Here is a 20,885-nt window from a genome sequence, read left to right as displayed (position 1 = left end):
GGTAAACAAGCTGACGTCCCACCTGATGGAAAGTGGTAACCACCGCCTATAGACATGAGCAGTACCATGCACATAACAGAGTATACTGTTTCGCCCATGATACCACCCATGCGTTGTCACTCCTGAGGACTCAGGTGTTATTCCTCTGTACCCTGTAAATTCACTGCCATATCCCATCCTTCAAATGCCCACACCTCAAAACCTCAAAATAATGATAGGGACAATAACGGGCCATTGTTCATTAAACAAACATTTATACGGCTGCTCACGTAATCCTGGAATGTAAAGCTGTGGCCCATTTAGAAATCCTCGGAACGGTGAGGTCGCTCCATGAAGCCTGTAAGGTCCCAGGAAGCTTCTGTGCTTCTGGGCGAAAATGGAATGAAAATTCTGAAAATGGTATGGTAACCCTGCCTACGCTAATGGGATACGCTGGCGGAGCACCATTGAAGGGTGATAGATGAGAATGAAAACAGGCCAGTTAGCCCATCATGATGAATTCATCAGGAATTAACCATGATAACTTCCAGAGGGAACCGCGAGGAGGTGGACCTGGTTGGGTATATTGCTAGCAATGGAATTCTTAGTCTCCATTACTAACAATCCCTTTCCCTCCGCATAGATGGGAATACTGTTCCGTTCTCGCGCATTTAAAAAAAACCCCATATAGCAAATTTGATTCAAATCCATACAATTATCTTTAGAAACTATGACATTTATAATATTAATAGAATATTTATATATAAATTACTATTCTTTGTTTTATCATTATTTCTTTAAACAATGGGTTTACTATCAACTTATGTGCAAGTACAATAAATCTAATCTAATCTAACTATATGAAAAATAACATAACAATAGTATTTGTTCTTAAAAGTAAATATGGAGCTATTGATGGCCAGTCAGCATATTAGCTAATCATAAATTGTCTATGGCAAACTCTTTCAACTTTTTCTTTCAATGTGTGAGGACATCCAAGAACAAGGAATTACATAGAAGAAGTGATAAAATTGTCAATTCGTAGCAGGCTAGTGTATAGAAAATGTTATACGGCCGTATAACCCTACCAAATTCAGATACAACCTGCTTGCATACTTTCTACGTAAGCTGTGTCAAATATATAATTTAGTAATGTAAAATTTGTCATTGACAAATAATTGACATATCAAACATTTTCTATACACTAGCCTGTATTGAATTAAAAAAAAAAAGCAACTGATGGTGTATCTTTCTTCCTCTTTTTACTAATTATATTTGCATAAGAAGAAAGGCAACCATATGATTTACAGTTTTTATTTTATACTTCCTTCTATATAATTCCTTGTTTTTAGGTGACCATATACAAATGTGATAATCTATTTATGTTTGTTAGGAAACATCTGCAATACCCATCTATCCAAAGAGTGTTATTTCCTATAGTTTTCTTTCCTTCTCAAAGGTCGATTGTAAGAGATTCCTCTACGGAATAATTCCGCCATTGTATATTAAATCTTTTTTTATTATTTTTTTATTTAAATTATGTACAATAAAGATTTTACAATACAATATTCCTTGGTCAATACCTAGTCAATATTTTTAATATTTTTTTTTTATTTTGAAGAAGCATGCCATGTTATCATAGACAATCTATACCTACCAAAAATACTTTCTTTTTTTAACCAGTCATGTCTCATGTAGGAAATAATGCTCATTAAATAACTGGTCAAGCATTCATACTACACTATTATATACTGCTATGTTTTATTTTTAATGGACACTTTCTAAAATTAATGTTTCAATTGATACCATAGTGAAATATTTATTGTAAGGACTTTTAACCTTCTAATAAATTTAGTCAAAATTATCATATAATTATATAGTTTATGACGTTCACAAAATCGGACTTTTGCAAAACTAACAAATCACTTAAATTTTAGATATAGTTTTTTTTTTAATTATAGACAGAATGGTGCTACAGAATCGAAAACATTGCCATCTAAAGTCCGGTTAAATGAAAAACAATAACAGAACTTGTTTACAAACAACACAAATGTAAACAAAATGTCTCCCAATCAATAGGTACGTGTACCAGGAGAGCAGCGTAAACGAAGAGGCATCAACTACAGGTGTAAACCTACCGAATACGGAAGTCAATCCAAGCCGAACAAACAAAGGTTTGACAGCGTGCATTTAAAATAGTCGTCTAAACCCCGTTTGAATCACGTACGCTAGTCTCGACGCTGTAAATATGACGCAAATTAAATTTACAATTTAATAGGACTACGAGTTCAAAACACTGTTGTTAATAGGTAATTTGGTCCATGAATACACTTAGGGAATTTAAAAACAACATATGGACAAATAAACAAGCCAGATTTGCCGAAAATACAGCGACGATGCAGCCGATTACAAATTAAAAATGTATATAACTTAGTTTCTATCACTTGATACGCATTTAACACGTATGCACGCTCTATTAAGTCGATATCCTTGATAAAACGAGTAAACCGAGTTTCGTCATGCTTTGTTTTCTACACAGCATTGTTTATATTGACTTACCGCTCAAATCATCGAGAGTATTCAGCTTTCGCACGGCCATTTTGTGTAAAACACAAACACGACACTAATAAATCAAGATTCTTGATATTTTTTGCACTATAAAATTCAAATAATAGAACTTTTTAAATTGCAACAACGACACGACAACCTCGACATAAAATATGATCGCCTTTGTTTGTTTCTGTTTTGATTTTAATCCGCGTTGGAAAGGAGGCGGCGCTCAAATCGCCAAAGCACTGATATTTTTACTAAATGTAGATTTTATTATCTTGCAATTAAGTTTATTTTCCGTCTATCAAGTTCGACTGGTTAAGTTACGATCAATTCGACCAATAAGAAGCTGTTATTTAGATCTGTAAAGTGCACATTGGTTAATTCGTGAAAAACATGTTGCCATATTGAAACAATTATTTTTCTTGATAACACATTATTTTATAGTCTATGAATATTTCGATATGGGTGTCATTGACTTTCTACATCAAAGTACAAAGCAATAAGTTCTTTATATTTTTCATTACCCTTTCTTTTTACACCATACTTAGCTTACCTTTCTTTCATTATAACTAACTAGCCACCGACCCTCGTTTCGCATAGAGACTGTTTAATTTATATATTAAATTAATAATTTATTTAGATAAACAGAATATCTAATATTTGTAGGAGATAACAATAATCCTAAGCATAGAACTTTTAGCTCACATTACGGCATTTTTATTACTTTTAACATTTTAATGCCCTAAAAGTCAGCCATAAAAGTTCGATGGAGAGTTATTTTGAATAAAGAGAACGCTTAGAGTAGATATGTAAAAAATGTATAAATAAACATTAGCGTGGTAAAGGAAATAACTATAGAAGGAGTAAAAGAAAGTAGTCCAAGTATGATAAAACAGAAAAACTCTAAGACAGTATGAAATATCAATGAAAACAGAAATTGAAAGGTGATAAGGGATGTAAGTAGCTGACTTTGTTCTTCAAAAAGTTGTTACATGAAGGACAATCTTTAAAAAACTGTATATTAGTATACTGGTACCCATCTTCAAGCTGCTTCATGCTTCAACTACCATCACTATCAGGGGAACACAACTCATCCAGCATGAAATTATAGGAGAAAGATATAGCAAAACGCTTGCGAGAGAAGTATGATATATCTCAGAACTAATTCATTTTTATGTCTGGTCAAGGGACAACAAATTCCATTTTTATACTACACCAGCTGTATAAAAAGTAGCATTGTGTAAATAAGAACTCATATATGATACACGTTAACCTCAAAAAAGTACATGATCTGATACCCTATTTGGTTTTATGGTAGGCCTAAAAAGAGAAAGGAGTACCAGGGAATTATGTAGAGCTAATTCGCACTGTATACAGTGTCTGTATACAGTCAGACATACGTCATATCGTCGGCTGGTATCACTGATAGGTTCAATGTCGCGGTAAGCCTGCACCAGAGTTCTGCTCTAAGCTCTTATCGTTTCTTAATTAAAACGGATGCTCTAACATCAAACATGCAAGAGAAAATACCCTGGTGCATGTTTTTTGCCGATGAAATTGTTTTTATCAGGAAAGATAGACTTGAGGTCTAGAGTAGATTAGATAAATGGCAAAAGAAACTGGAGAATGTTGGCTTGAAAATCAGTAGAAGTAAAACAATGACTTGATACGCCTTTTTTTATTCTTTATTTAAGAGTTTCGTCTTGTCGGTGCAACTATTTCATTGTCTTTTAAAAAGATAATAAAGATAATAATTTTTTAAACTTGGCACACTTTATTAACAACTATTGAATTAATTTTATATTCTCTTGCTGATCTAACCTCAATAATACAGTATACTTTCATTGTAAAACATGTTGTAGGAATATATTTTTAATAAGATTTTGCAATGTCGTGCAAGGTCATCAATCAACTAAGAAATTACCTTGTATGGATTCACAAAAATATTTCTTTTAATATATATTTAAAAAATTTTAGTGCATTTTTTATTATTTCCTTTCTTTACTTAATAAAAAGGAAACACTATAATAGCAACACCGATACTTTTCGGCTGTCACTATTCTTCTACATTCTTTTTCTTTTGTCTATTCCTAATCGCGTAATCAAATCATTCACTTATATATTTTACTTAGGTTGAACTGCAAATTTTGTATCAAATAATCAATTTTAAACTGTCGCAATGGGTGATAAAAGTACCGAGGATGATCGTCCTGTGCTAGGAACTTCAGATGAACTCGACAGTCCTAGGTAATTGTTGAATTTTCTTTTAACATCAGTAATTTCAAATCACCTGGTCGTGTGACAGCTGATTCTACGCGGCAAAGTCAAAGGCGCCAAATCTTTTGCCGCGTTTGTTATAACTGTAAAATTGTGAAAATAATGAATGAAATATTAAAATAAGCGAACTAATTTACAGAAAACGTATGCGCTTGGACAATTCGGCTCGTAAAGGTTGGAGTTTAACTGATCGAAAGGCAGATCACGAGGTAATTTCGAATTTATTTTTTATTTCCCGCTATTTTGGTCTATCACTTTTTTGGTTAGAATTTTAAGTGTCCTAAAATCACTATGATTAACTTATGTAAACTTAAGTGACCATGGAAATATGGGAAATTTAGTGGCCTTTAATAGATATAGCTAATAATACACCAACAACTCCCAGAAGTGGACGACATTCTCCCTTTATACTGAAGGGTAGGGAATTATAAATAGCAGGGATTAGGAGCACAATTGCTAGTATGATGCCCTGTTAGATCTATAAAACGTTCATTACTGCAAGTGTCATAAAATAAAATTCTATATCCTTCCTTTTCCCATACACTAATATGTGTATACACCATAGTATATGGGAGACGGGAGTTAACATGATTATTTAAGTAAATTATGATGATTAACATCAGTTATCTCGACATATTGACCAAATTACACCGACCGTGGTCACAAGTAGACTGATGTAGTGTTATAATTCAGCTTTCAAGGTAGAAGTTTTTTGTTCTACCCACTTATTGTTATTACATTAAAGAAATTGTAACCAGGTCAAAACATCAAGATAATCCAATTAAATTATAATAGTTTACCTAAAGGGCCATGTTATGGGGAGAAATATTGTTAGTAATGGGGACGTTAATCCCCATTGCCAGCAATATATCCTATCAGGTCGACCTCTATGTGGTTCCCCCTGGAAATTATCATGATTAATTATTGTCAAATTTGATGGGCCAATTAACCTGGTTTCATCCTCACCTATCACCTCTCACTGGTGCCCCTTCAGTATATACCATTTCATTATCATCCATTAAAAAGAAAGTCCATTCGAATTCCCATCTCTTGTAAACCATAAACTATGTAATATAAAATCTTAAGTTAATATATATGATAAATTCCATAGTGATTGATTAAACAATTAAAGTTAGCTAAGAGTTAACAAACACACATACAATCTAATCTTATATATTCACAAAGTATAGTTACTTATACAGTAAACACTCTATAAGCAAACATTCTTTATATTTTATTTATTCTACTCAGCTTAGTTAGTAAAAGAAACAAGTGAAAATATTTTCCAGACGGTAAAATATTTTTATACTCCTCTAATTCCTGTAAGCAACTTTTTCCAATAAGAAACTTTATTGAAATCGGTTCAAATGAGTTGCTTATATAGAGCATTCACTGCATATTCACGTTAATATATGTATTATATCTCTATATTCATAGTATTTAAAATAATTAATTACAGTATAGTCAGTTTTCACGATTGCCTAATATTAATACTGATATTAACAGGACCTTAAACAAATTCAAATCCACTTTGTATACATACTTTAGTTTAATTTAATCGGCTTAATAACAGCACGGCGTGTATCATTGCACATATTTATAAATTATAAGTGTACAAATCTTTCAAATGCAAAGTGTTACTGTAGTCTAACTATTTGCTGTATAACTAGTATTGTAGTTTTTATAAATTTTCTTACTAATAATAATATATTATGTATACGATTATAATGTAGCCATATTATCATGTATTTTAAGTAGATATAAATGTATGCTTTGTTGGTTGTCCTTAAATAAATAAATAAATAAAATAAATAATGAACAGAGTTCCGTGCCCCCAGTTAAACTGTTTATAATTACTCCTCTCCATCCAAAGGTTGCCTGCAAGAGATCGCTCTTAGCGATAAGGTCGCCCATTGTTTTCTCACTGTGATTATTTCTTGTAATTGTTTATATTTATAATAAGTTTACTATTGTAATCTTATGGATGAAACAATAAACAGTATGTATTTATTTATACTTGTGTAATCATTAAAATATGTGTACAGGGCGGACTTAATGATAATAAATGGTCATGCGTTGAATATAACAAAAATAATACATTTTAAGGTAAATATACATATAAACACATAGAATAATATACTTATACAACATTTATAAATGCATATATATATATATATATATATATATATATATATATATTTATTTATTTATATAAGAAGCAACTAAGGGAGGGCGAGGGATGGGCAGCAATGTTCCTCTTAAAACATCTCTAAAAGCCTAACTTCAATTGCCAACCCGCCTGCCAAGCGTGGCAACTATTAGCAAAACTTCCCTTATTGCGAAGGCTTATGTCCAGCAGTGGACAGTTAACGGCTGAAATAATATGATAAGTCAACCAGCTGCAAACCTTGGCATACGCGAGCGTACACCAAAAGCGCAAACGCAAGTGCTTGGGAACTCAAACCCAATACATAGCACAAAAAAAAAACTATCTGAATTTGCACCTTTTTTGGCAGGTTCTACAAGAGATGGGTGTCAGTCTGCTAGATCCTGACGACTGTGAGGCGTCTGACGTGGCCAGTTTTGACAACTTGGTGAGTGGAATTGTGAACTTAATGCTTATATGGTGAACAAGTGCTTACGACTCTGTCTGTATCACTGGGATAATTTACCTATACCAACTTATATTCTTTATTTGCATAAATACAAGTTATTATGTTAATACAGTAATATAAAAAGTACTTGTTCCATTCTACCCATAAATTAATAGAAAAATACATGCACTTTATAATTCTTACTGAGTAAATTTACTAATATGGATATGGCGTGAATTTACTGGGTACAGAGGAATAACACCTGAGTCCCCAGGAATGGCAACGCATGGGGGGTATCATGGGCGAAACAGTATACTCTGTTATGTCCACGGTACTGCTCATGTCTATAGGCGACGGTTACCACTTTCCATCAGGTGGGCCGTCAGCTTGTTTGCCATTCTAAGTTGTATAAAAAAAAAAAATTGTAATTTAAATCGTTAACAATCCGTCAACAAAAATGAATAATTTTTTCTATTCACTCCCACAATAAAGCGATAACTTAACTATGAACATTTACTTACAGTTTATCGCAGCTATGTAGGTACCAAACTTTGTCATCATTTCCTATTCTTATCCCAATTATTATTTGGGGTCGGCGTAATATGTTTTTATTCATATAATTTTATTCATGCGGTCAAACTGAAAACGGTCCTTAGAAAAAAAAAACTGATTAAATTTGCAAGTTTTTACCTTTATTTTAACTTTTCAAAATAGTGTCCATTCACGTCAATACATCGCTGCATCCGATAGAACCACTGAGAAAAGCACTTTGCCCACTCGTTCTTAGGGATTCTCTTCGATGGCCTTCTGAAACGTACCCACAGCTTCCTCGGCGACCATAAAACGTTTTCCTCGAAGTTTTTCTTTTATTTTTCGGGATAAATAAAAATCGCAAGGTGCGAGGTCGGGGCTATAAGGCGGATGACCCAGTAGTTCTACGTCTGAGGTCGCCAAATAATCGATCGTTTGCCTGTTTGGCGGTGTGCGACGAAGCATTGTCGTGGTGAAGGAGGATCCTACTGCGAGGTCGTTTCTCACGCACTTTTTCCAAAACACGTGGCAAACAATTGTTACTGTACCACTCTGCGGTAACTGTTTTTCGATCCACTAAAACAATTGTCGCGTAATGACCTGTCCTTCCAAAGAACGAGACCACCATCTTTTTTCCCACGCTCCGATCTCTCTTCACCCCTTACCTTTGCCATTTCTGAGCTTTCATCCTCATCTGTCATCTATCACTGGTGCCCAGCGAAACTCCATTAAAACCACTCTCTACGAGGGGGATGGGATTGTTAGTAATGGGGTCTAACAGCCCCACTGTTACCATAAAGACTCAAAATACCCTATCAGGTCGACCTCCGTGCGGTTCCCCCTGGATATCATCATGGTTAATTCTTATAAAATTCGCCACGATGGGCTAACGGACCTGCTTTCATCCTCAACTGCCATCTATCACTGGTGCCCCGCTAGTGTATACCGTTAGCGCAGGCGGGGTCACCATTCCATTGTCATCCATTGAAAAAAACTGCTCTGACTGTGACAATTTAGGTTCTAAAGCGTGTAAGAATGAATTCCCTGACGATGTCAGTAAGAGTGGTCTGATCATCATAACTCTACCATCAACAGCATCAACACAAAGCGCAGAAGAGGAAACGAGATATTGAGAATGTTAACCCCAACGTGAACTCAATGTCTCCGAGGAAACACAGCCCCAAAAGCCCCAGGGTCAAGGTGAAGGTCTGCAGCCCCAGTCCAGGGCCCTCGAGGATTAGGAGTCCGAGGAGTTTGGAGAAAGGTGAGTTTTAAATCATTTTTGTATATATTTTACTTTGAACACGTGATAGGTTTTTCACAATACTTAGAATGGCAAACAAGCTGACGGCTCGCCTGATGGTAAGTGGTAACCGTCGTGTATAGACGTGAATAGTAATATGGACATAACAGAGTATACTGTTTCGTCCATGATACCCCCTTACCGTTGCCATTTCTGAGGACTCAGGTGTTATGCCTCTGTACTCTGTAAATTCATTGCTATTTTTTTTTATACAACTTAGAATGGCAAACAAGCTGATGGCCCACCTGATGGAAAGTGCTAACCGTCGCCTATAGACATGAGCAGTACCATGGACATAACAGGGTATACTGTTTCGCTCATTTATGAAATGTATATTTTTTTATCATTCTATTATGGGTCACATACATATTGTGCTTCCAGTGAAACTTGTCCAGCATACAGACCTGGAGACCTCGTTGATAGACGAGTTCCTCGCGGAGGAGGAGACCCCGCTCGCTCAGTCGGTGACGGCCAAGTACGGAGACATACCGCATAGTGTGGGCTTCGGTGCCGGCAGCGCCACCGGCGGCAAGAAGACGGCGCGGCTCACCCGTGAGTTAGACCTGTATTATTGCCTATTTCCGAGGGGACAGGGTTTTCTTTTATGGGTGAAAATGGTATGGTAACACTGCCTGCGCTAACGGGATACGCTGACGGTGCACCAGTGAAGGGTGATAGATGAGAATGAAAACAGGCCAGTTAGCCCATCGTGATGAATTCATCAGGAATTAACCATGTTAGTTTCCAGGGAGAACTGCGAGGAGGTGGACCTGGTTGGGTATATTGCTAGCAATGGGATTTATTTATTTATTTATGCTTTATTGACCACATTACAAAAAAAAAATGTCTGGTACAAAAGGCGGACTTAATACTATATATGTTAGCATTCTCTCCCAGTCAACATTTTTTCAGTCTCCATTCTCAGTCATCACAAAAAAAAACCGTCAATGCAGTGGGCAAATGCTTATGTCAATATTTCCTTTGTTACAGCATTAGGCTTGGAAGAGGAGCTGATAATGACCAGACGTACAAAATGCGAGCCCCTGGGCGCTGACTCGTTCGACGTACTCTCCGATGAGATGATACTCAGCGTCTTCAAATGGCTCCCGAAGCGGACGTTAGCCAATTGCATGCTGGTCTGCAAGAGGTACTTCACAGGCTTTTGTTTAAAAACGTGCATCCTGGCATAGAATGGGCCATCCCTTTTCCATGGGTATTGTAAAAAGTTGGCAGGTTTTTTTTTAATGGATGATTATAGAATGATGACCCCGCCTGTGCTATCGCTATACACTGGTGGGGCACCATTGAGGGATAGCACGTAGATAGATGCATAGATAGATGGTGAAGAGGCGGGTCAGTTAGCCCATCGTGACAAATTTAACAATAAATTAGTCACGATAGTTTCCAGAGGGAACCGCGTGCAGGTCGACCTGGTAGGGTATATTGATAGCGATGGGGACCAACCTCCCCATTACTAACAATCCCTTCCCCCCAGGTTGGCAGGTTGGGAACCGCAGTGAGGGTTTGGTGATGTTTAAATAGGAACGCTGCTGCCCATTCCACAACTGCTAAGATTAATCTTATACATTGGTAAATTATTTTTATTTATTTATTTATTCATTAGTACATATATGTGTACATGGCGGACTTAATGCTAGAAGCATTCTCTCCCAGTCAACCATAGGCAAGTGTCAGAATACTCGAATGAGGTACTAGTAATTATTGACATATGACATACATACTAAAATTACATATATAAACGAATAAATATATATAAATAACAAATATACTTACACATATATGACATATACTATATTATACGCGAAATTGAGAATAATATAAAGTACTTACTGCTCGGATAAAGTAAAAAATTGAGCGTGAACGTTTTTTTTTAAAATAACAATATATATAATACGTATAGATACAAGACAAGACAACCATTTGAATAGAAACAAAAACCGTGTAAAAAAATAATATCAACATATATATGTGGCCAGACTTAAATTTACATCATGGCCACAAAGAAGTTTCAACACCAACTGTTATCGTTATGTCACAATGACCACTTTTTAAAATGTTGTAAAAATGTCCAACCGTGCGAAGCCGGGACGGGCCGCTAGTACAATATAAGAGAATAAATACAAACAATGTGATAAATTATTACTATATCGGGTAAAATATATTTAAAACTATTCGCCAATTTGGAAATTTTGCCTCCAATTTACTTTAATTGCATTATAATCAACGAAAACCACAGTTTCGATTCTAACGCCATCTAGTATTACGTGTTCAATTTAGTTTAATGACCAACCACATTAATGGGTTTTTTTTATGGGTGAAAACGGTATGGTAACCCCGCCTGCGCTAACGGGATACGCTGGCGGAGCACCAGTGAAGGGTGATAGAGGAGAATGAAAACAGGCCAGTTAGCACATCGTGATGAATTCATCAGGAATTAACCATGATAGTTTCCAGGGGGAACCGCGAGGAGGTTGACCTGGTTGGGTATATTGCTAGCAATAGGATTCTCAGTCTCCATTACTAATAATCCCTTTCCCCCCACAATAATGGATTATAAAAGCTTGTTTTTAATTTTTTTTTAATAAGATTTAATTTTTTATCTGTTCCCAGGTGGTACAGACTGGCGTGCGACGAAACGTTATGGCAACGGTTGGACTTGGGCAATAAAACATTGTCCAAAGATGCGTTGGGCAGGATTCTAGCGAGGAAACCCGTGGTAGTTAGGCTAGCTAGTTCAGAGGTAAGTTGCTGTATCATTCGTTAGCTGTCCACTGTTGAACGAAGCTTCTCCTATAAGGTAGGGTTTTGCCAGTACTTGCCACGTTTAGCAAGAAGGTTGCCAACCGCAGTTGGATTTTTGGTGATGTTCTATAATAGGGACATAGCGAGGGTAAAGGGATTGTTAGTAATGGAGACTGAGAATCCCATTGCTAGAAATATACCCAACCAGGTCGACCTCCTCGCGGTTCCCCCTGGAAACTACCATAGTTAATTCCTGATGAATTCATCATGACGGGCTAACTGGCCTGTTTTCATTCTCATCTATCACCCTTCACTGGTGCTCCGCCAGCGTATCCCGTTAGCGCAGGCGGGGATACCATATCATTTTCATCCAATAACAAAAAAACTAAAATATATAAATATTGCTATATATAATATTACCCACACCTAAGTATGAAAGCGGTGGGGACAAGGGATTGTTAGTAATGGGGATTAGTAGCCCCATTGCTAGCAATACACCCTGTCAGGTCGACCTCCTCGTGGTTCCCCCTGGAAACCATCGTGATTGATTTATTGTTAGTTTCGTCACGGTGGGCTAACTGACCTGCTTCATCCTCACCTATCATCTGTCACTGGTGCCCCGCCGGTGTATATCGATAGCGTAGGCGGGGTTACCATTCTATTATCATCCATTAAAAAATAAAAAAGTATGAAAGCGAGTAAGTAAGAGGGAGTCAGTGGATGCAGGTGTCTCAGGACCGTTCTTTATGGTAGTCTATGGGGGAGGCTTATGTCCAGCAGTGGACGGATAATGGCTTAATGATGATGAAGTATGGAGGCACGAGGACAAACCATAGTAGACAGCTGGTTGCTTACATTTCTATTGTTACTCTCTTTGCAGATTGGTGAATGGCTTACCAGTACACCGACACCGTCTCGCATACAGTACTTGGATCTGAGCATATGCACGATAGACTTAGACACGTTAGACAGTCTAATGGCGTGCTGTCCGGCGCTCAGGAAGTTGTCCCTGGAGAACGTACAGCTTAGAGACACCACATGTGAACTTATTGGTAAGCGATTACCATGTTTTTAACTCTTCTCGATCGATTTCAAAAAAGGAGAATTCGATAAAGTCTCGATTCGGTGTATTTAACTTACTTCAAAAAGATTGTTCTCAAATTTGTTTGTAATTTTTTTTATGTATTTTTTTTTTATACAACTTAGAATGGCAAACAAGCTGACGGCCCACCTGATGGAAAGTGGTAACCGTCGCCTATAGACATGAGCAGTACCATGGACATAACAGAGTATACTGTTTCATCCATGATATCCCCTATGCGTTGCCATTCCTGAGGAAGGAAGGTGGTAAACAAGCATACAGCCGAACTGGTGGTAAATGGTTACTCTAGCCTATGGACGCCTGTAACACTAGAGGTGTTTTTAGGACTGCTGGACACAGGTCTCCTACATAGTTATGGAGTTTAGCGCTCTATAATATTTGTTTTTTTTTTTTTTATTACAGGTAAATGTAAAAATTTGGAGACACTAAATTTGACGATGGCACAAGGCATCACGGCAGAGGGTCTCAGCTATATACTGAATGGATGCCAAAAGTAAGTTTTTTTTTTATACCTCAAAAGTGGCAAGCAAGCATACAGCCCTGACAGTCTGATCGTAAACGGTCACTGTAGCCTATGGACGCCTGCAACACTAGGCGTGTCACGTGCACGTTGACGACCCTGAAGGAACTTTTTAATATGCCCATTTTGAAGTCTAAGTTTACCAGAAGGAGACTTTGTACAAAAGTCGATTGCTTAGGAACCTCTGTCTCATTCGTGTTTCTACCGTGAAGCAGCCGTGTTTGCATGGCTGTTTCGGTTTGAAGGGTGGGATATGGCGTGAATTTACTGGGTGCAGAGGTATAACACCTGAGTTCTCAGGAATGGCAACGCATAGGGGGTATCATGGGCGAAACAGTATACTCTGTTATGTCCATGGTACTGCTCATATGTATAGGCGACGGTTACCACTTTCCATCAGGTGGTCCGTCAGCTTGTTTGCCATTCTAAGTAGTAAAAAAAAAACTCATTTAAAAAAAATGCATCATTATTTAATAAAAAAAAAAATCTCATTTACAGTATGCTGTCGTTAAATTTGTCGTGGTGCGGCCTAACTAAGGCGGCGCTGGCTGAACTGCTGGGTCCTGATGAGGAGGAAGACCCCGAAGACTCAAGTTCCGAAGTGTGCAGGGTCCAGCCTGACAAAGTCCTACCGCGGCTCCAGCGACTCAGTCTCGCAGGCGCTAGAGTACTCTCTGATGACAGTAAGTATTGCTTATGCGTATCTACTTAGAGGCTGTTTTGACGCCGAAGAAACGGCTGCTCACGTAATCCTGGAATGTGTCCGTGGCTCCTCAATGTTCAGAAATCCTCGGAACAGTGAAGTCGCTCCGTGAGGCCTGTGAAAGTGGACCGTCAGCTTGTTTGCCATTCTAAGTTGTATAAAAAAAGTTTTATATTTGATTACAATAAACTAAACTTATTATAAATATAAATAATTACAAGAAATAATCACAATGAGACAACAATGGGCGACCTTATCGCTAAGAGCGATCTCTTCCAGGCAAAAAAAAAATACAAACGAAAATAGAACCTCCTTCTTTTTAAGTGGGTTGATTATAAATTAACCCTTATGTTGTCTTCGTGCATTTACAGTGATACACCGACTGACGCAGCGTTTCCCACATCTGCTCGAGCTGGACCTGTCAGACTGTGCTGCACTGAGCAGCAAGGCAGTACACTATCTACACATGCTGCCTCGACTACATCACCTCGCGCTCAGCCGGTGCTACCTACTGCCTCAGGCGCTGCCGTGAGTTATTACCATCGTTTTCATACCAGCTCTTAACTGGCCACTTCTGAACATAGGCTTCCTCCTATTTAGAAGGCTTTGCGAGCAGTTGCCAACCTTGGCAGGTGGGTTTGCAACTGCGGTTTGACTGTGGTGATGTTTTAAGATGGACGCTGCTGCCCGTCCCTCGAGCGTTAAGTTCCCACGCCTCTAACGACACTTACAGGAGAGTAAGGGGTGATTGTATTTGACTTCCTATATTCCAATATATATGTAGTGCAATATCTATATATTGCAATACCTATATATTACAATGTCTGTATATAGCAATATCTATATATTGCAGTATCTATATATTACAACGTCTATATATTCCAATATATATGTACTGCAATATCTATATATTCCAATATATATGTACTGCAATATCTATATATTGCAATACCTATATATTACAATGTCTATATATTGCAATACCTATATATTACAATGTCTATATACTGCAATACCTATATATTACAATGTCTATATATTGCAATACCTATATATTACAATGTCTATATTTTGCAGTATCTATATATTACAATGTCTATATATTCCAATATATATGTACTGCAATATCTGTATATTGCAATACCTATATATTACAATGTCTATATATTGCAATACCTATATATTACAATGTCTATATATTGCAATACCTATATATTACAAAGTCTATATATTGCAGTATCTATATATTACAATGTCGCTATATTCCAATATATATGTACTGCACTATCTATATATTGCAATACCTATATATTACACTGTCTATATATTGCAGTATCTATAAGGTTGAATTTCGACCGCTGGGCGGTCACTAGTTGTAATAATAATATAAGTATTGTGTATTGTGTTTGTCTATGGTATATGGTAAGCAAGTAATTTTTTTTTTTTTTTTCACAGCAAAGTAGTGAACATGCCAGCATTACAGTTTCTGGATGTATGGGGCATGCTGCCCAGCAAATCGCTGAATGCGCTTAAAGAAGCCATGCCCTCCATACAGATCAATCAATTTATGTTCAGGTCGGTGTTTTGTATTTTCTTTTTTTTTTTTTTATCTAAGTCAGAATGGCAAACAAGCTGACGGCCCACCTGATGGGAAGCGGTACCCGTCGCCTATAGACATGAGCAGTACCTTGGACATAACAGAGTATACTGTTTCGCCCATGATACCCCCATGAATAGAATAGAATAGAATAGAATAGAAATCATTTATTCAAATAAACTTACATTGAAGCACTTTTGAAAAGTCATTACATTTTTTTTAATTTACCGCTCGTTCGGAAAGCTGTCTCATCACAAGAAGAACGAGCAAGAAACTTGCGTGATGCTCTTTTAAATAATTTTATTATTATTTTACATTTTTAAGTTTAATTGTGTGAATACAAACCACCAATTAGCACTAATTCAATTAAATACTCAAAAAGAAAAAAAAATTGAATACATAACCAACTGGTTAAACAATTAATAAGAGGAAATCAGTCATAGTGATTAGAGCAGACCAGTCCCTACAAGCAGCACCCGTTCACGAGTATGACGGATGAGCCAGCCATCACTGCGCTCGACCATATTTTAGGGAGCCCAATGACCCGGCCCACCACGCCGCCACAAGTCTGGACATTTTAGTGAGCATGACTACTCAAAACACTAGACCACGTCAAAGCTACTCACAATTGCCATCTGATAGTTATAGTATTCACATTTTACATAAGAATGCATGCGGCAATTAATACAAAAAACCGCTACGCTTTCATATTTCTAAAATTAATCAATTAAATCAAGAAAGCAATGAGAAAATAAAATTATAACGTTGTATGCTAATAAACTAATTATTTACTTGATATGTTGTCATCTATGAATTCGTCTATCCTGTAATAGGCTTTCTTACATAAAAATTGTTTAATATAAGATTTGAATTGCCTCTCTGTCAGATTTAATGCAGATTCCGGCAGTTTATTATAAAATCTTATGCAATTACCATAGAATGAATTACTGATTTTGTGCAGACGGCATTTAGGTAAAATAAGCTTATTTATATTGCGTAAGTTTCTACTTGTACAGTCTTTGAGTTTTTTAAAACTCGCTAAGTTCTTCCGTGTATACATAATATTTTCATAAATGTATTGTGAAGTAACTGTGAGGATATTTGAGTCTTTAAAGCACTGACGTAATGACTCTCTTGAACCCATACCATAAATAGAACGTATGGCTCTCTTTTGTAAAACAAATATAGTATTTATATCGGCTGCTTTACCCCACAGCAGTATGCCATAAGACATTATGCTATGGAAATAACTAAAATATACAAGTTTAGCCGTCGCCACGTCTGTTAATTGCCTAATTCTTCTAATTGCATATGCAGCAGAACTGAGTCTACTGGCCAATTTTGAAATATAGGGCCCCCATTGTAATTTCGAGTCCACATGCGTTGTCATTCCTGAGGACTCAGGTGTTATTCCTCTGTACCCAGTAAATTCACGCCATATCCTACTCTTTAAACCGAAACAGCCATGCAAACACAATTGTCTCGCAGTAGAACCACGAATGGGGCCAAAGTAGACGACTTTTGTACAGTTTCCCCTCTGGTAGTTTCTCCATAGCTTCATCACCATCATTATATCACCTGTTCTCTGTCCACTGTTGAACATAAGCCTCCCCCATAGACTCCCATAAGGAACAGTCTCCATCCATCTCTATTTGCAGTCACCTTAATAGTGACTCTCTGGCCATTTTAACTATTATAGTGTAGGGGAGAAAGGGATTGTTAGTAATTCGGACTACCAGTCCCATTGCTAGGATTATAACCTGTCAGATCGACCTCCACGTGGTCCCTACTATAAAACCATCGTGTTGAATTCCAGATGTAAGCATCACGATGGGCTAACTGACCTGCTTCATCCCTCACCTATCATTCTTCACTGGTGCCCGCCGGTGTATACCGATAGCGCGGGTGGGGTTACCATTACATTATCATCAATTAAAAAAAACCGTTATAGTGCTGTTACTTCCTTTCAAATTGAGAATTAAGCACAAAAGAAAGAGACAAAACAGTTCAATAGTAAAAATAGGTTTCTGGGATGTTTTGGCGTTTATATGTATGTATTTTGTTTTTATACAACTTAGAATGGCAAACAAGCTGACGGCCCACCTGATGGAAAGTGGTAACCGTCGCCTTTAGACATGAGCAGTACCATGGACATAACAGAGTGTACTGTTTCGCCCATGATACCCCCCATGCGTTGCCATTCCTGAGGACCTGGTTTTACTTTTAGTTGACTGTAAGAGATTCCCCTATGGGATAAGTCCGCCATTTTATGTTAAATCTTTTAATATATTCAGTATGAATTATGTGCAGTAAATATTTTACAATACTTTTTTTTTATTTCAGCGCGATAGCCCGACCGACCGTCGGCCAACGGCGAACGTCGATATGGGGACTCCGGACAAGAGACTGATTGTAGTGTAAAGTTAATTAAATTATTCAATTTAGATTGTAAATATTTATGTCCCAATTGAGAGTTACATGAAGTATGATGCCGGTGCGACTAGTCGCAAAGTCGCACGACTAGTCGCGCACTCGTTAAAGTCGCAGCTACGTTTTATGTGGCGTGAGCGTTTGTTGAGAATATTGAGAATGAACGCACTTTGTAATAGGTGTGGGTAATATCTATATATTGCAATATCTATATATTACAATATCTATATTTTTTTAATATTCGTGTGTTGCAATATCTATATATTACAATAAGTATATTATATCTATATATTAAATATCTATCTAGTACCTATATATTGCAATACTTATATAGCGCAATATCTGTATTCTGCAATGTCTATATTGTACAATATCTATATATTGCAGTACCTATATATTCCAATTACTATATTATGATATCTATATATTACAATATCTATATATTGGATCACTAACGAATATGTTAAAAGTCTTAAAAAATAATATAAAATACCAGACCTTTAACATATTCGTAAATAGATATCCGACCGATATGGGCGATATCGAAATGATTGATGATTTCCCGCCATCAAAGTCCAGAGAGACCCAATATATAGATATCAGATCGGCATCCATGTTACCCATGCCTACTTGTGATCGCGTACAGTATAAATGAAGCAGATTAACAGCGAATAAAAGAAATCCTGAATCAAATTGTAACATTTTTTTTTTTTTATATTTTGTAATATTTGAAAATTGTATCAGAGAAAAGAATTTTTATTTAAGTAGTAAATTTTAAGTGTTTTATAATTTTTTTTTTTTTATATAATATAATTGAAATTTAAACATTTGGAATGCATTTACTGTTCTGTTTACTGAGACTTTGTACAAAAGTCGTTTGCTTGACTACCTCTGTCCCATTCGTTTTTCTACCGTGAAGCAGACGAAGAATTTATTTATTTAATTATTCATTTATTTATTTATTATTTATTTATTTATTATTTATTTATTTATTTATTTGTATGGAGACACTCTATATAATCTATTGTTAAGAAAGAATTACATAAATACTCTTTTTTTCATACAACTTAGAATGGCAAACAAGCTGACGGCCCACCTGATGGAAAGTGATAACCGTCGCCTATAGACACGAGCAGTACCGTGGACATAACAGAGTATACTGTTTCGCCCATGATACCCCCCATGCGTTGCCATTCCTGAGGACTCAGGTGTTATTCTTCTGTACCCTGTAAATTCACGCCATATTCCACCCTTCAAATCGAAACACAGCCATGCAAACACAACTGCTTCACGGTTAAATCACGAATGAGACAGAGGTACCCAAGCAATCGACTTTTGTACAAAGTCTCCCTCTGGTTATACCTGACCTGCTTTTTATGCTTATCTATCATCCCTTACTGGTCCCCTACCTTTCTATACCGTTAGCGCAGACAGGGTTACCATTCCATTATCACCAATAAAAGAAAGACCACTGCTAGACATAAGCTTGCTGCCTAAAGTGAGCTCTGCCAGGAAGTAGCCACCTTTGACAGGCGGGTTAGCAACCGAAGTTAGGCTTTGGTGATGTCGAAAATGCGGGTAGTTCAGGACCATTCTTTATAGCAGTCTTAGGAAAAGGCCTATGATAATGATAATGACTTATAAGATGTTTCAAGAGAAATTCTGCCGTCCAGCTCTCGACCATAAAGTTCTCTTAGTCGCCTCTTACGACACCCACGGGAAAGGCAGGGGTGGTCCATTCTATTCCGGGACCACGGTGAACGCCGACACGCCAATACTGTTTAATAAAAAACAGAAAAACATGCTTGATATGAACACTGAAAATATAGTTTTATTTCAATATAATTTAATCATAATGTAAACAAACCAACAAGCGCCCCGGCCGTGAACCAGTCCGCCGCTGTCCAACTGTAGTACGAATCAAACGTGGATCGATTGGACGTTACAATTCGTGACTGATTACATTCAGAGAGTGTTCCCGGGGTTAGCTTTTTAGTAAATTCTGTTGAAATATATCAAACAAATGTTATTGATTGATATTAAATATGTATGTTATATATGTATATCATCATCATCATCTTCCTACCCTTATTCCAATCATTTGGGGTCGGCGTAATATGATTTTATCCATGTTACAAAAATATTTGTTTTTTTTTTAGTTTTACGACCGGCCACTTGCCTTACGTCAACCCTCTTTGGGAATGTATATATATATATATATATATATATATATATATATTATATGTGTGTGTAGTCAAGAATGAAATATGCAGTATTTCGATATATCTTAACTTGTGCTTTTTTAATTTTTTCGCGCACAATACGTCTTTTCTTTTTTGTTTTAGTACGTTTGTTCCGTCATGGAACAGGCTAAGGTTGAAGACCATGGTACTTTCAGTATAATTTGTCTGGAATCAATTCGTCTTTCACGCACCGCATGTTGTTCGTCTTATATATATATCTTCTGTCTTTTTCGCTCCTCACCTTTCACTCTTCGATCAGTTCCATTTCATGCAAACAAGCATACGGCCCA

General features: G+C 36.8%; 2 protein-coding genes across 2 annotated transcripts in view; one reads left to right on the top strand and one right to left on the bottom strand.

Annotated features, from left to right (window-relative positions):
- LOC113514457 (BCL2/adenovirus E1B 19 kDa protein-interacting protein 3) overlaps window positions 1-2,736 on the bottom strand; it is a 42,064-nt gene extending 39,328 nt beyond the window's left edge. Inside the window, exon 1 of the mRNA XM_052892262.1 lies at window positions 2,539-2,736. Within this exon, the coding sequence (XP_052748222.1) occupies window positions 2,539-2,578 (40 nt within the window). The 5' untranslated portion in view covers window positions 2,579-2,736. The remainder of the gene's footprint in view (window positions 1-2,538) is intronic.
- A 1,869-nt stretch (window positions 2,737-4,605) lies between these two features.
- LOC113522107 (S-phase kinase-associated protein 2-like) lies at window positions 4,606-19,141 on the top strand. The gene is made up of 13 exons (XM_052892259.1): window positions 4,606-4,779; window positions 4,949-5,018; window positions 7,326-7,403; window positions 9,030-9,198; window positions 9,619-9,789; window positions 10,228-10,384; window positions 11,869-11,998; window positions 12,881-13,052; window positions 13,505-13,595; window positions 14,121-14,305; window positions 14,697-14,853; window positions 15,781-15,900; window positions 18,266-19,141. The coding sequence occupies exons 1-13, from the start codon at window positions 4,712-4,714 to the stop codon at window positions 18,330-18,332; spliced, it is 1,635 nt and encodes a 544-aa protein (XP_052748219.1). The 5' UTR covers window positions 4,606-4,711; the 3' UTR covers window positions 18,333-19,141.
- The last annotated feature ends 1,744 nt before the right edge of the window (window positions 19,142-20,885 follow it).

This window comes from Galleria mellonella, unplaced genomic scaffold (assembly GCF_026898425.1).
Source record: "Galleria mellonella isolate WM207_F2 unplaced genomic scaffold, CSIRO_AGI_GalMel_v1 utg150, whole genome shotgun sequence".
In the NCBI taxonomy this organism is placed as follows: domain Eukaryota; kingdom Metazoa; phylum Arthropoda; class Insecta; order Lepidoptera; family Pyralidae; genus Galleria; species Galleria mellonella.
This window is presented reverse-complemented; position numbering and strand designations above follow the sequence as displayed.

What these genes read in the sequence shown, in the direction of transcription:
- LOC113522107 (XM_052892259.1), top strand. Translation starts at nt 4,712, where the DNA reads ATGGGTGATAAAAGTACCGAGGATGATCGTCCTGTGCTAGGAACTTCA. An exon ending in TGCATGCTGGTCTGCAAGAG is followed by an intron (nt 10,385 to 11,868) that starts GTACTTCACAGG and finishes ATCTGTTCCCAG; the next exon opens with GTGGTACAGACTGGCGTGCG. An exon ending in ATACTGAATGGATGCCAAAA is followed by an intron (nt 13,596 to 14,120) that starts GTAAGTTTTTTT and finishes TCTCATTTACAG; the next exon opens with TATGCTGTCGTTAAATTTGT.